The sequence below is a fragment of the Labeo rohita genome, chromosome 11 (assembly GCF_022985175.1).
Source record: "Labeo rohita strain BAU-BD-2019 chromosome 11, IGBB_LRoh.1.0, whole genome shotgun sequence".
Taxonomy (NCBI): Eukaryota; Metazoa; Chordata; class Actinopteri; order Cypriniformes; family Cyprinidae; genus Labeo; species Labeo rohita.
This window is the reverse complement of record NC_066879.1, coordinates 7,901,154-7,917,563: the sequence shown is the minus strand read 5'-3', so window position 1 is coordinate 7,917,563 and position 16,410 is coordinate 7,901,154. Positions and strand designations below refer to the sequence as shown.

At 34.7% G+C, this 16,410-nt stretch overlaps 1 protein-coding gene across 3 annotated transcripts in view; it reads left to right on the top strand.

Moving 5' to 3' along the window:
• palm1a (paralemmin 1a) overlaps window positions 1-16,410 on the top strand; it is a 53,978-nt gene that overhangs the window by 28,131 nt on the left and 9,437 nt on the right. Inside the window, exons 4-8 of one of the 3 annotated variants that reach the window (XM_051122659.1) lie at window positions 6,281-6,408; window positions 8,043-8,148; window positions 8,912-8,933; window positions 9,233-9,298; window positions 13,214-13,345. In XM_051122659.1, coding sequence (XP_050978616.1) covers window positions 6,281-6,408; window positions 8,043-8,148; window positions 8,912-8,933; window positions 9,233-9,298; window positions 13,214-13,345 — 454 coding nt within the window. The remainder of the gene's footprint in view (window positions 1-6,280; window positions 6,409-8,042; window positions 8,149-8,911; window positions 8,934-9,232; window positions 9,299-13,213; window positions 13,346-16,410) is intronic. The other 2 variants (XM_051122660.1, XM_051122662.1) reach the window with 2 other exon arrangements.

Sequence of the window (16,410 nt, the reverse complement as noted above, 5' to 3'; positions counted from 1 at the left end):
CACATACAGAGTAATTTTTTGTACCAACATCTTGAATTTTATTATATATATAATTTTATTATATATTATTTTATATAATAAAATTCAAGATGTTGGTACAATATATATATATATATATATATATATATGTATGTACGTGTGTGTGTGTGTTTGTATATATATAAACTAAAATAACACTGTCCATTTTTATTGTCAAATAACCTGATAGTAATACCAATCAAAAATTTGCTTCCTAATTCATTGTTTCATAAAAGTTTAACAAAACATAATTATTATTATATTATAATATTATATTATAACTACGCCACACGCTGAATTAAAAATTACATTTATTAAATTAATTTTACTGTAAAGTCTTATGTTGTGCCTTGGTACTCATGTTGGCAAATCTGGAGTGCATTATGACCCAATACCAAATTGTATCTTGCGTAAATCTGTCTGAGAAACAATAATGTAAAACAAATGGTTTTTTTAAGCATTCATCTGCTGCAATAATGTAATGTCTTTGCATTCTCTTCATTTGGAGGCTGCAGATACGAATATATAATTAACTGTGATTTATTTTAAATATTTATTCGCCATATTTTATAATTAATTTGATAAACATTTTTACTCATAATTGACAGTCCTCTGTTGTGGACGTTGGCTGTGTTTTCTCTGTGTGTTTTTGAGGCTTCCCAACTTTCGATCAGCTGTGGCTGAGAGACTTTGCTGCGCTGGCCAGAGATAAGATCCAAAAACTCTCCTCATTAGCAGTTTCTATGGAGCTCCCATTCAGAGTCAGCAAAATGCGGAGAGAGAGAAAGAGAGAGATGAATGGCCAGTGAATAGTGGGCCGCAGGTCGCTAAAGTACGGAGGGGCCTCTGAGAGTCCTGAAAACACATGCTCTCTGATATATGAGCAGGCTTTTGTCAATCTAAGATAAGGGCCATAGTGTTCTCCCCGAATATAGAACAATTTCAACCACTTGAGGTCCGAAGTTGTGCGGTTTTAGGCCTCTGGCCAAGTCGTGCTGAAGCCCGTTGTCTGTATGAAGTATATTAGGTATCATACTTATTCTTTGTCAGTATTTTGGCTCCAAAGCTTCCCTTGTTTTGATTGGCTCATCAGTTACCCCAGACTGATTAAAGGATGTCTGACATCCCGGGGTGATCAGTACAGGATGTTAATGATGCGGGGTGGATAGGTGTGGTTTGATTAGTGGGATGGGTTAACACAGGTCACGTGATCGAGAGCGGTGAACTCTTACAGGCTGGCTGTAAGAGGCTGAGTGTTTGTTTTAAGCTGTTGCGCAAAAAGCTGGATTCATTTTACTTTGGAAAACAATGGCTCAGCCACTGGAAGCACATGGGAGCCTGTGCGTTTTGTTTTGTGCTGTTGATTGCACCGTGTCAGTAAAGACGTGTGTGTGTGTGTGGTCAGTATACGCTCTCCTACAGTAGGTCTCTAGGGACTGGGAGGAGGCAGCTCAGGCAAAAATGAAAACAGAGCTGAAAAAAAACAAAAACAAAGAAACAAAAGATGTGAGGTGCAGAATAAAATATTTATGTCATTTAAAATATCTTATATTAGTGGTTTGATTATTTTGTATATATATCAGTGTCACTTACTATGTCATATGTAATACATGTGTTTAACAAAATAATATTATGTGGCTGGCTAACACAGATTTTATTGTAATATTTTCTGTTTTGATTTTAATTTCAGTTACAGTATTCGTAATTCTGTTGTGTTTTTTATTTTTTTTATTGTTTTTATAAAGTTTTATGTATTTTTTATCTATAATTTTAGTACTATGTATTTATGTGTATGTATGTATGTACGTGTGTGTGTGTTTGTATGTGTCTATATAATGAAAACTTTATAATTAAAATAAATATTACAGTAAATTATTAGTTGTACAGTTTTTTGTAAAAATAGATATTAAAAATAGAATATAATGGAGAATGTAAATATATAAATATGTATGTATATATGTATATAATACATACTTATTGATTTAAATAAATATAATTATTTGTTATACATTGCTTTTTGTTAAGATATTATTTTATCATTTAAATATAAAATAAATTATATATACTCAATAAATCAAATAAATATTAAAATAAATGATTTGTTATACATTGCTTTTTGTTAAAAATATTTTATTAATGAAAATATGTATAAATGCAATAATGAAAATAAATATTCAAATTAATTATTTGTTATATATATTATATAAATTATTTGATATACATTGCTATTTGTGCAAAAAGAGTGAATATTTTATTAATGAAAAAACTATAAATTTAAAAAAATAATAAAACAAAAATTAAAATAAATGATTGCATATATAAATAAAATAAATGATTACACACACATATGTATGTATATAAACATAATAATTAAAATATTTCAAATAATATTTAAAACTGAAATTAAATTATGTATACTAAATAAAAAAAATGATTTGTTATACATAGCTTTTTATAAAAAATATTTTATTCATGAAAAAATATGTAAGCATAATTAATTAAATATATAAACTTATATATATAAACTTAATAAAATATTTCTAATTATATATATATATATATATATATATATATATAATATTACATTTATATATATATATAAATAATATTAAAATTAATTATTTATTATATATATATATATATATATATATATATATTATATATAATTTTTTTAGATACATTGCAATTTGTAAAACATTTTATTTATTGTGTGTGTATGTATATCTATCTATCTATATATATATATATATACATACACACACACACTTAATAATTAAAATAAATATTAAAATAAATAATTTGTTATACAAATAACAAGTGTAAATGATTATTTAATTTATGCAACATTAAAAAAGAATATTTAATTAAGGGAACATATACATAATTTAGACATTATTTAAAGTAAAATAGTAAAGTAAAAGTAAAAAGTAAAATTGAACTTGAACAGATGTTGCCTTTTTTTTCAGATGTTGTTTTTTTTTGTTTGTTTTTGTTTTTTTTTTGGGATCCAGTACAAATATTGTTAGGGCAAGAACAAATCTGAACTACTTGCCTTACGGGCCCATCACAAAAATCCTCATTGTTGAGTCCTGAAAGTAGTGAAGAGTAGAGAAAACAGAACTGGTATTCATGAACTGGTATGCATGAATCATAATATATAATATTATATTAGCACATAAAGAATGTTATTTGACTTGAGAGAAAGGAAGAAGACGGCCATATTCAGAGGTTTGATCAGTAACAGCTGGGAGAGGCAGGAATGTCCGAGGCCTGCAGTGCATTGTACAGTAAATGCAAAGAGCCTTTAGGGGCTGGACAGCCGCCAAATCATACAACTCACTTCCATCCTTTTCTATGGTTGATGTGCCTGTCAGATATCCATACTGCAATGAAATAATCAAAATGAAGTACTGCAGTATACTGAAATCAGCAAAAAGATTAAATGACGTGTTCTTGGATTTGTTTTAGATTACTGTAAAAGGTTTGTACACACCATTATTGTCCCGCCCAGGATATATTCATCCATCCTGAAGCTTTAGAGTGACTGTAATCAGCTGTGGACTTTTAATGGCTGCTGGTAATGGGCTGGTACAGGGTAGCCTATGCACATGCATGCATCTTATGCGGTTTGTGAATGGCAAACAAATTGCCATGCTACCGATAAGCAGACATCAAGCTCTGAGAGTCAGAGGAAGAGGGTGAGATCAGTTTCAGAGAGTAAATCAGAGCAGTGGCTGGTTTGAAGCCAAGGCAGCTTAGTGCCAGCTCAACACTTAGATTTTAGTGCCAATTAGCTGAATAATTCAGGCTTTGAGAGCAAGAGCTGTGCACTATTTGGTTAGTAAAGATCTCTTCTCTCATAGGAGATCTCCGAAGGCAGGCGATAACAGAATTGAGTCTCTTTTGGGACGTGTGTCACTAGCAGCATTGTTCAGCTGATGCATGAATCACTTTTATCTTCAGATTATTTGTCTTTGCGAGGGATATTTTCGATCAATTTCATCACTGATTAAATATTAGTCACAAAAACTTTCTTTTTTTATCCAGACATTTATACAGGACACTGAGTGAGGCAGTGATTCTTCATTGTTACAACATAAAGCTGTTTTTGTGAAAACTGTGATTTGAAAGTACCATTTAAAAGTTTAGGGGCAATTCATATGTTAAAAAATAAATAAATAAATAAATAAATAATACAAGAAAGAAAGAAAGAAAGGATTTAATACTTTTATCCAGCAAGGAAACATTAAAGTTCTAAAGTTATATTAAAGTTATTTTGAGCTTTCTAAAAAATGTATGACAAAAATATTAAGCAACAAAAACTGCTTTTAACACTGATAATAAAATAATGCTTATTAATTATAGAGTGCCCGTGATAATTAATAATAACTGAATCACAAATCAGCATATTAGAATGATTTCTGGATGATCATGTGACACTGAAGACTGCTGATGCTGATGCTGAAAATTCAGCTTTGATCACAGGAACAAATTATATTTTAAAATTTATAAAAATAGAAAACGGTTATTTTAAGTTGTAATAACATTTCAAAATATTACTTTTACTTTTAATCAAATAAATCTAGCCTTGGTGAGCAGAAAAGGCTTCTTTCAAAAACTTTACAAACCTTAATAATTTTATCCATTTTATTTTTTCCCAAATACCCTTTTTTTTTTTTCCTAATTCTTTTTTTTTCTATTTTAATTTTCTGGATTTTGTTTTAATGTTAAAATTAAATTGTATTAATCAAAAAGCATTTTTAATTAATTGAAATCATTAGACTTAACACAGCTTAACAAGAATTTAAATATATATATACTATGATAAAAATATTAAGCAACAAAAACTGCTTTTAACATGGTTATTAATTATAGAGCACCGTGATAATTGATAATAACTGAATAGCAAATCAGCGTATTAGAATGATTTCTGAAGGATCATGTGACACTGAAGACTGAAGTAATATTTTAAATTGTAATATTTCACAATATTACTTTTACTTTTAAGCAAATAAATCTAGCCTTGGTGAGCAGAAGAGACTTCTTTTAAAAACTTTACAAATCTTAATAATCCCAGAGTTATTTAGGGCCCTATGAAATGTGTTTTATTTTTTCCCAAATACCATTTTATTTATTCATTTTTTTCCAAATTCAGCTTTTTTTCCCCCCGTTTTAATTTTTCTAGACTCTGTTTTAATGCTTAAATTAAATTGTATTAATCAGAAAGCATTTTTAATTAATTGAAATCATGAAACTTAAACTTAATTTATTAAAAGCTTAACAAAAATGTTATTTTTAAGGCCTTATGAATTTTTTTTCTCAAATTCAGTTTTTTTTTTTTTTTTTTTAAATGGTTTCATTACATTTTAATAACCAAAAGCTTCTATAATTAATTTATTTTTATAAAAAGAAAATATTTATTATTATTTTATTTATTTCTTGTTCAGAAATACTGTGTTGTGTATTTACATTTTTCTGCTAAATAAATTCTGCTGAATAATCTTTCAGGTAAATATTCCTTAAAAAAATAATATAGCTTTAATAATAATTTTATTAGTAGTAGTAGTACTATCATTACATTAAGTAAGATATTTCTGTCACAGTCTCTTCAAGTTAAACCAAGCTTTTATTTTGTTTCGTTATTAAGTTTGTATATGATGTATATGATCATATATTGAGGCAGCAGAGACTGAAAACACTGCGAGCGACATGCGCGCTTCAGTATATGTGTAGTAAACAAAACCATGTGTCTGCGCCATTCATTCACACAGAGCTACGCAGAACATGTAGGATTTATATTTAAATATGTTATATATTAAATATGTACATTTTAAATAATGTTTTTGTGGTGTAATATTCACAGACACTAGTCCATATCGTGTATTGATTTAAGTGTAAACATTGTCATCATTTACTCATCCTCAAGTTGTTCCAAATCTATATTTGGAGTTTCTTTCTTCTGCTGAACACGAAAGAAGATTTTTTGAAGAATGTGGGCGAAAAAACCCCCCAAAAAAACAGTTGATGGTCCCAATGGACTTCTATAGAATTTTTCCATTCAAACAGGTCTGGAACAACTTGGGGGGTGAGTAAATGACAGAATTTTCACTTTAGGGTGAACTGTCCCTTTAACAAAAGGTTGAAGTAGAAGTCAAGTGCATTGTGGGATACAGTGTTCCTCAGAGTATATTCCGTTGTATATTTCACATTATGCCACATTTAAGTGGTTATTTGCTTACAGAATATTTGCGTTTTCTTGCAGTCAAAGGCATTGAGGGAAAGATGGCTGCTGGACGGTGCGCCCTCTGCGGGACCGGAGGAAGACGAGACCACGAAACAGTTGCGGGAAGATGAGGCCAAAACCAGAGGTCTTGAGGAGACCATTCTCAGGTAAACCAGTCACATCCGTGCAATGAAGAGCTGCATTATATAAAAGGAGACAGATTATATGAAAAGTACATATGCATCTTCTGGCTTTGTTTTTTGTCCAGCTGTGGTTAGATTGCAAATCCCTAATGTGGGATCCATCTGTGTAATATAGGTCTAGTGGCCAAGATCTTTCTTATCTGATTTGTCCCAGTTTATTCCTAATGGTGAAAAAGTGGCCTAGGTCTTTCTGCTGGCAGAGCGGTCAGTCTGAATCTCTATTCCCTGATTAAATCTCTGCTCTGGCTGTAAGGGCTTCTGGCACAGGAGTGGTATGCCAACCAATGAGTCATGCCAGTGAACATCCAATGCCAGTTAGGCGTGGTGTGGAAAACACTCTCAGAAGGGACTTGTGAAAAATACCAAAATATGTTAAAACAGATTTTAATTGAACCAGATCATTTAATATAGTTAAGAGGTTACAATTGTATATTTATTATGAAATATAGTGATATATTAACTGTATGATTAATTTGTGCATATGCAGTTAAGGTCAAAAGTTTACATACACCTTGCAGAATCTGCTAAATGTTAATTATTTTACCCAAAAAAGAGGGATTATACAAAATGCATGTTATTTTTTATTTAGTACTGACCTGAATAGGATATTTCACCTAAAAGGTGTTTACATATAGTCCACAAGAGAAAATAATATATGAATTTATAAAAATGACCCAGTTCAAAAGTTTACATTTTGATTCTCAATACTTTGTTGTTACCTGAATGATCCACAGGTCCCACAAATCCTTTGGTTTTTTAACATTTTTGTGTATTTGAACCCTTCCCAACAATGACTGTATGATTTTGAGATCCATCTTTTCACACTGAGGACAACTGAGGGACTCATATGCAACTATTACAGAAGGTTCAAACACTCACTGATGCTCCAGAAGGAAACACGATGCATTAAGAGCTGGGGGGTGAAAGCTTTTGAACAGAATGAAGATGTGTACATTTTTTTTTATTTTGCCTAAATATCATATTTTTTTCATTTAGTACTGCCCTTCAGAAGCTACAGAAGAGGCGTGAGTGTCTCCCAGAAGACAAAATAAGTTAAATTTACCCTGATCTTCAAATTCAAAAAGTTTTCACCCCCTGGCTCTTAATGCATTGGCTTTCCTTCTGAAGCATCGGTGAACGTTTGAACCTTGTAACCGAAGAATTTGTGGGACCTGTTCAGGACAAACGAGGGACTCATGAACAATTATCACTAAACAAAAACTAAAAAAAAAACACAGCTGTGGATCATTCAGGTAACAACACAGTATTAAGAATCAGTATGTAAACTTTTGAACAGGGTCATTTTTAAAAATTCAACTATTATTTTCTCTTGTGGACTAGATGGAAATATTTAATGTGGAAAAAAAAATAACATGCATTTTGTATGATGCCTCTTATTTTGGTAAAATAATGAACATTTTGCAGATTCTGAAAGGTGTATGTAAACTTTTGACCTCAACTGTGTATATATATAGTTTTTTCTCATCTAAAGTTAATCCCATTCAGATGTTAAAATGTATTATAGGTAACCTAAAATGCCTTGTACACTAAATATACATCTTGTTTTCTTTCTCTCTGTTTCTCTTTCTCGAGCGCAGCCTGGAAAGAGAGCTGGAGGAGCTAGAGACAGGTGTGTCTGCAACATCCACCAAAGAGAACCTGTCAGACGCAGTACAGGAAGTCACCAAGACAGTGGAAAAAATGGTGAGTTCTGACCCGCAGTTCTTTCCAGCCCATAAACTTCACAGCAGAGTGGGCAGCAGGGGATCCAGAGGCATCTATTCAAGTCTTTAGTGTATGACACACAATGGGGGACCGTCTCATGTCCGGCCGCACAAAAGCCATCTTGATTAAGGGAAGCGATGGATCTCAGTGCTTACAGTGCAGAAATCAGTCTCACTCCAGCAGCAAGTGCTAAACACGCAGGACTGACAGACTTTTGCCCGCACTGGTGCTGCATTCAGAGCGGATTCCATAGCAACAGCAGCGATGCTGCTACAACACAAATTATTTTCTCTGATTAGTCTTTTCTGTGGTGCTCAAGACCCTCTAAAGCTTCATATGTCATTGTCCAGTGCCTGCTGAGCTGTAGAACTTAACGTTTGTGTGTACTGTCATCAGGACTGTTGATCAAAGTACTTTTATTTGAATAGATTTGCACAGAAGAATTCAGAGTTCATTGCTACATTTTAGTTGGTCAGAATTACTGTAATTAAAAGGATAGTTCAGCCAAAAATTTAAATCCTGACATTACTCATCCTCATGTCATTCCAAACCCGTAAGACCTTTGTTCATCTTCAGAACACAAATTAAGATATTTTTGATGAAATCCGAGAGCTTACTGAACTATCCTTTTTAACACTTTTCGCTATTTCATATTTCATGCAAACATGTATAAATTGGATCATGTGTCAGTGTGTCAGATAAGATTTCAACATCTTTTTCTCTTTCTGTCTCCTTTTTGCAGGTTGTGACAGACTCTGTAAAAGGTAACATCATTTCTGACATCAAAAACACCTTTATAATAGCCTTTTCATGAGCAACATTTGATCAGAACTCAGATGTAAATCTCAAGAGCAGAAATTCATAAGTTACACAGCCAAAAGATGAGCTTCTGCAGTTATCCTTAAAATATCAAATGAGGTGAAGGTCGTTGCAGTCAGTCTTGTGTCTACTGTAGAACTTCCTCCTTCCCATCGTCCCTCTCTTCCTCCTATTCTTCACTCTTGCTTCTTATACCTATTTATCATTCTCTGTCCTTCTGTGTCCTCATTCGTGACCCTATTAGAGGTCAAAGTTCACGTCAGCCCTCGTCTGGAGAAATCCGGAGGTGTCTCTGACATGATGAGAGCAGGTGAGTGTTGGTCCAACCGTAGCTCACGCAGAGATCACACACTCTTCCTGCTATTTTACGCTTTACCTCTTTAATTTTGAGATAAAGAGCACTTATGGAAAAAGACATCATATGAAAGTTAAGGTTCTTTATGGATCTAAAAAGCCCCCATTTAGAAACATTTCAAAATGTATGTCATTGCAGTAGATCAGTGGTTCTCAAACCTCTAGAAAGCTCTAGAAACACTCATATACAATGTCCAATTCAACTAATATCAGTAAGAAACAGAAGCTGTATCAACATGTTCAAAACTGAATGTTGAATCCAGTGTTTCTAAATCAAATACAGCCCAAAAGCAGAAAGGTGCTTTTTTAGAACTTCTGAAAAATGAAAAAACAAAGTGTTAAGATTTAAATTCTGCCCTGTAGTCTGATAAATGTTAAGTGGATTTATTGATAGTTTTTCATGGGTGAGTGTCTGTTTGGTAACTGCGTTCTTTCTGGTTTCTTGGGGGACGTATGTGTGTCTCTGCTGCTTTCTGGACTGAAACATATAACTAGAAAGCAAAACAGAAAGTTTTTTTAAATAAACACTTGTGGGTTTCCAACTCACAAATTTTGTCCTGCGTCAGTGTTTTAAATTGACTAATCCTGTGCTGATTTCATCTAATCTTGTCTTCTAATTTTCTGTTCTCTCAGCTGATGTGTGTTTGCATGTGTGTTTGTCTTTGTGTGTCTGGCATACACACCACATCATCTCTCACTCATAAAGTCAAAAAGCAGAAACAACATCTACTAAAAAAGTTATTTTTAGAAGTTATACTATTAAAGGATCAAGTTACCATGGCAGCATTGCCTGCTTTGATTTACTTTTTCTGTGATGTCAGTCATAATTCGTTTTTAGTATAGACATTTTTTTCCTGAATGTGGAAGCCTGACTCTTACCCGGAAGGATGCTTTGCAATTCTGGTCTCCAATGTTTCTAGTCAAATCAGCGTATATTCCGAGTTGATAATCTAACGTATTAAAATGTTTTTAAAAAGCACATGGCTCCATAGTGCTATCACTTTGCAATGTCGCAATGACTGCCATTTGTCAGTGCCTCACTCCTCAGAATTTAATGAGTGTGTAGATGACATTAAAACAGATGGGCGCTATTTGAATGGGTTCCTATGGAGACCGGAACAGAAGAGCATCCAATCGGATGTTAGAATTCGTAATACTCAGGAAAATGGTCTATAGATTTCTGTGTGTGTGTGTAGTTTTATGCGAAAGTTTGGGAACTTTTCGCAGAATCTGTGAAAATGTCAATAATTTTAACAAAGTAAGAGAGGTCATACAAAATGCATGTTATTTTTTATTTAATACTGTTCTGAGATATTCTACATAAAAGAAGTTTACATTTAGTCCACAAGACAAAAAAATAGCTGAAATTATTAAAATAACCCCCTGCAACAGTTTGGGAACCTTTGCTTTTTAAAGGAGAACTCCACTTCCAGAACAACAATTCACAAATAATTTAATCACCCCCTTGTCATCCAAGATGTCCATGCCTTTCTGTCTTCAGTCATGAAGAAATTATGGTTTTTGAGGAAAGCAAAGGTGAAGTAGTTGGAACTACAGACCCAGTGTTTACAAAGCGAACGCGCAAAGACTAAGAAAGTGCAAGTAAGTCAAACGCTCTTTACAAACAAAAAGGTACAACGATGTCGGACGATTCTGAAGTTGTAGGAGAAAATAAGATGGAGTTTTTCACCATTCTATACCTTTTTGGGCTGGAATATACACAGACGATGAACTTAGAAGTGGTTCGTAGTAGTGATGGGAACTTCTGATCATTTTATCGACTCTGACCTTTGAGTCTCGTTCAGCAAAATGAACGAATCTTTTTTTGAGTCATTTCGTTTATTTTGTTCATTTTAGTAGTGTTACTTCCCTAACACATCTACTGCTTACACAAACATGCAGTGTAAGCCGGAAAAAGAATTGATTAGTTAATCTCTCGAGTCTTCAGGTTCGAGTCGTTCATTCATCATGTGACAGCCCCATAAGATGAACAAACGACTCGAAAAACCAGAAGACTCGAAACAGGTGAACCAGTACAGAACCTAACAGGATGTTGCACATGCGCGACTGAATGAATCACTCCCTGAGACGACTTGTTCTTCCCAAGTCACATTAAAGATTCATTCAAAATGAACGAATCTTTCAAGAATGACCCATTACTAATTCATAGCATCGTGGACGCGCATCCCAGAGCCTGTGCTACGTGAGATTTTGTGCTTAAAAAATTGTTGTGCTGGAATTGGAGTTCTCCTTTAATACAGTGTGGTTAACTGGATGATCTGCGACTGTTTGTTTTGTGATGGTTGTTCATGAGTTTCTTGTTTGTTCTAAACAGTTAAACTGAGCACTGTTCTTTAGAAAAATCCTTCAGGTCCTGCTGATTCTTCAGTTTTCCAGCATCATTTGCATATTTGAACCCTTTCCAGCAGTGACTGTATGATTTTGAGATCCATCTTTTCACACTTGAGGACAACTGAGGGATTCAAACGCAACTATTAAAAAAGGTTCAAACATTCACTGTGAAAAACTTTTTGAATTTGAAGATTAAGGTAAATTGTACTTAACTTGTCTTCCGGGAAACATGGAAGTATCTTCTGTTGCTTCCGAAGGGCAGTACTAAATGGAAAAAAATGATATCTCAGCAAAATAAGAAAAAATTAGGCATCTTCATCCTCTTCAAAAGTTTTCAGCCCTAGCCTTATGGACTATATGTAAACATCTTTTATGTAAAATATCTTACTCAGGACAGTACTAAATTAAAAATAACATGCATTTTGTATCTCTCTTATTTTGTTAAAATGATTCACATTTTCACAGATTCTGCAAGCGGTTTCCAAACTTTCGCATAAAACGGTATATATAAGAATAGCATTGAGATATTAAGAATTAAAACAAATAAATTAAAACACAATAAAAACCAAATACAACAAATTATGTATATGTTTTTTATTCTATTAATTATACAAAAATATTATTACATTATGCATTTTTTCAATATCTGAAACGTTATTAGGAATTACTAAGTTCTCATTTAAATACAGGTTCTTATTTTTCTTTACAAACATTTTAAAAAATACAATTATTTCTCTAATTAAAGATATAGTTCACCCAAAAAAGAAAGTTCTGTCATTAATTATTCACCCTCATGTCGTTATAAACCCGTATGACCTTCATTCATCTTCCGAACACAAATGAGGATATTTTTGATGAAACCCAAGAGTTTTCTGACCCTGCATAGACAGCAAGACCCAGAAAGGACATTAATAAAATAGTCCATGTGACATCAGTGGTTCATCCGTAATGTTGTGTCATGGCAGAGACTGACATGGAAAAGAAGAAATTGTTTAATAAAGTCGTTATTTTTGTTTTCTTTGCACACAGTATTTTCGTAGCTTTATAACATTACATTTGAACCACTGATGTCACATGGACTATTTTAACAATGTCCTTACTACCTTTCTGGGCTTTGAACATGTCAGTTGTGTTGCTGTCTATGCAGGGTCAGAAAGCTCTCAGATTTAATCAAAAATATCTTAATTTGTGTTCCGAAGATGAACGAAGGTCTTACGGGTTTGGAATGACATGAGGGTGAGTAATAATGACAGAATTTTCATTTTGGGTCAACTATCCCTTACATACATTGGAACAGAAAAAACACAGTCATACTCTCTGTTTTTGCACACCTCACTCTGCATTATTAATGTCATAGTGCTCAACAGACAGTCTCTTAAAATCACATCTGACCGGCTGTTTGAATATAGAAAGCAACTGGCCCAAACAGTGTGTGTATGTGTGTGTGTTCAATGACTTTATGTGAGTGTGACAGTGCATCATTGCAGGATGGTAATGTGTTCTTTCGTTGGCACTGCAGCGATGTACTCCGTAGAGATCACAGTTGAGAAGGACCTGGTGACGGGCGAGACCAAAGTCCTGTCCACTAACACACTGCTCCCCAAAGACCTCTCGCAGCAGGGCGTCAAGGTCTATGAGGATGAACAGAAAGGTGGCTGGCGATAGAGCAGGCGTTCAAGGCTTTGCTAGATATGCCTGTTTTACGAGAAGTGTACAGGTTTACTTAAAACATATAAACATGAAACATCAGCTGTAGTTGCTTGACCAAACTTAGTGTTTATATTTTGGTTTGGTCTGTTCGAGAACAATTAACCCAACATTCATGTTTTTCCAAGCCCGTATGACTTTCTTCTGCAGCTCTATTTTATTTTCACTTCCACATATTTTAGTTTACTGTCATTGTGGGTCATGTGACACGTGAAAACCTCTGGAACGCCACTCTTTTGTAAACGCAGGTACGACAGTTAGCAGAATCTAGAGATTATGGTTTATAAAGTTTTAATAATGGATATTTTTCTTACACAAACGCATCGATTTGCTTCTGAAGGCCTTAATTAATCCAACTTTTTATGATGGATGGATGTACTTTATTGGACTTCAAAATCTCAACAGCCATTATAAAGCTTGGAAGAACCAGGACACTTTTTTATTTAACTCCTATTTTATTTGTCTGAAAGAAGAAAGACGTATACACCTAGGATGGCTTAAGGATGAGTAAATCATAGGGTAATTTTCATTTTTGGGTGAACTACCCCTTTAAGTGAATGCAAAAGAGCATTAACCTTTCAGCGCCACTCACTGGAAATTTCCAAACAGTTACAATATATACAACAACCAGCATGACAAACTATTGCCAGATTCACATTCATCTGTTTTGGATAAAACTGAACACTTCTAGTGCCACTCACTGGACATTTCATCTGGAATGTATTGCAAAATGTTCAAGAAACAACGTAATATCATTTTGCAGAAATGCTGCCACAGGCACATTTTTTCCAGTGAGCCTGGATTGTAAATGTAAGTCTGTTCCTCACATAAAGCTTGTATAGTTTTGAAAGATGAGCATGAGTCATATGAACTATCATGGTATTTTTTGTCCTTTTTTAAAGTTGATGGACCCTCTATGATTGCATTGTATGGAAAAGAATCTCTTTAGCTGAAAGTCAGTCAAATGGGTTTGGAATGACATGAGAATGAGTTACTGATAAGTGTTAACTGGTATCAACAGCTGAATCTTACATTGTTAGTTTTGAAAATAACACACTTGATGTGTCATCAAACGCTGGTCACTTCTTGTAAAGGAAGAAGCTAATTTGAGCATGGCTTTAGATGCAGGGTTACCACAAACTCTTGATTTTTGTTGACTCCTATCATTATTTTCTGTCAGAGAACGAGAGACCATATTGTGCATTAAACTCTCATTTGGTCACCCTGCAACTTGACTGCTAGTTTTGGGCATGTTGCTGCCAAGCTTAGCAACGAGCCTCCAGCCCAACTTCACAAGCTTTCCAGTGGTGTTACACAATTAAATGATAAATTTACCATATGTTAAAGGGAACCCCGGGTATTGAAGATGTGTATGGCTTAATATAACATAAATGATGTCTCTACTGCAATATAAAAAAAACATAAAAGATATACGTTATTTAAAAAATCCACATCGTTTTATCCACATTGTGACCAAAATTATAAATGCAACACTTTTGTTTTTGCCCCCATTTTTCATGAGCTGAACTCAAAGATCTAAGACTTTTTCTATGTACACAAAAGGCCTATTTCTCTCAAATATAGTTCACAAATCTGTCTAAATCTGTTAGTGAGCACTTCTCCTTTGACAAGATAATCCATCCACCTCACAGGTGTGGCATATCAAGATGCTGATTAGACAGCATGATTATTGCACAGGTGTGCCTTAGGCTGGCCACAATAAAAGGCATGTGCAGTTTTACTGTATTGGGGGGTCCGGGGGGGTCCGAAAACCAGTCAGTATCTGGTGTGACCACCATTTGCCTCACGTAGTGCAACACATCTCCTTCACATAAAGTTGATCAGGTTGTTGATTGTGGCCTGTGGAATGTTGGTCCACTCCTCTTCAATGGCTGTGCGAAGTTGCTGGAGATTGGCAGGAACTGGATCACACTGTCGTATATGCTGATCCAGAGCATCCCAAGCATGCTCAATGGATGACATGTTCAGTGAGTATGCTGGCCATGCAAGAACTAGGATGTTTTCAGCTTCCAGGAATTGTGTACAGATCCTTGCAACATGGGATTGTGCATCATAATGCTGCAACATGAGGTGATGGTCGTGAATGAATGGCACAACAATGGGCCTCAGGATCTCGTCACGGTATCTCTGTGCATCCAAAATGCCATCAATAAGATGCACCTCTGTTCGTTGTCCATAACATATGCCTGCTCATACCATAACCCCACCGCCACCATAGGCAACTCGATCCACAACACTGACATTAGCAAACCGCTCACCCACACAACGCCATACACGCTGTCTGCCATCTGCCTTGTACAGTGAAAAGCGGGATTCATCCGTGAAGAGAACACCTCTCCAAAGTGCCAGACGCCATTGAATGTGAGCATTTGCCCACTCAGGTCGGTTACGACGATGAACTGCAGTCAGGTCGAGACCCCGATGAGGACGACGAGCATGCAGATGAGCTTCCTTGAGACGGTTTCTGACAGTTTGTGCAGAAATTCTTTGGTTATGCAAACCGATTGTTGCAGCTGCTGTCCAGGTGGCTGGTCTCAGACAATCTTGGAGGTAAAGATGCTGGATGTGGAGGTCCTGGGCTGGTGTGGTTACACGTGGTCTGCGGTTGTAAGGCCGGTTGGATGTACTGCCAAATTCTCTGAAACGCCTTTGGAGACGACTTATGGTAGAGAAATGAACATTCAATTCATGGGCAACAGCTCTGGTGGACATTCCTGCAGTCTGTATACCAATTGCACACTCCCTCAAAACTTCTGTGGCAATGCAACATCTGTGGCATTGTGCTGTGTGACAAAACTGTACATTTTAGAGTTTTATTGTGGCCAGCCTAAGGCACACCTGTGTAATAATCATGCTGTCTAATCAGCATCTTGATATGCCACACCTGTGAGGTGGATGGATTATCTCGGCAAAGAAGAAGTGCTCACTAACACAGATTTAGACAGATTTGTGGACAATATTTGAGAGAAATAGGCCTTTTGTGTACTT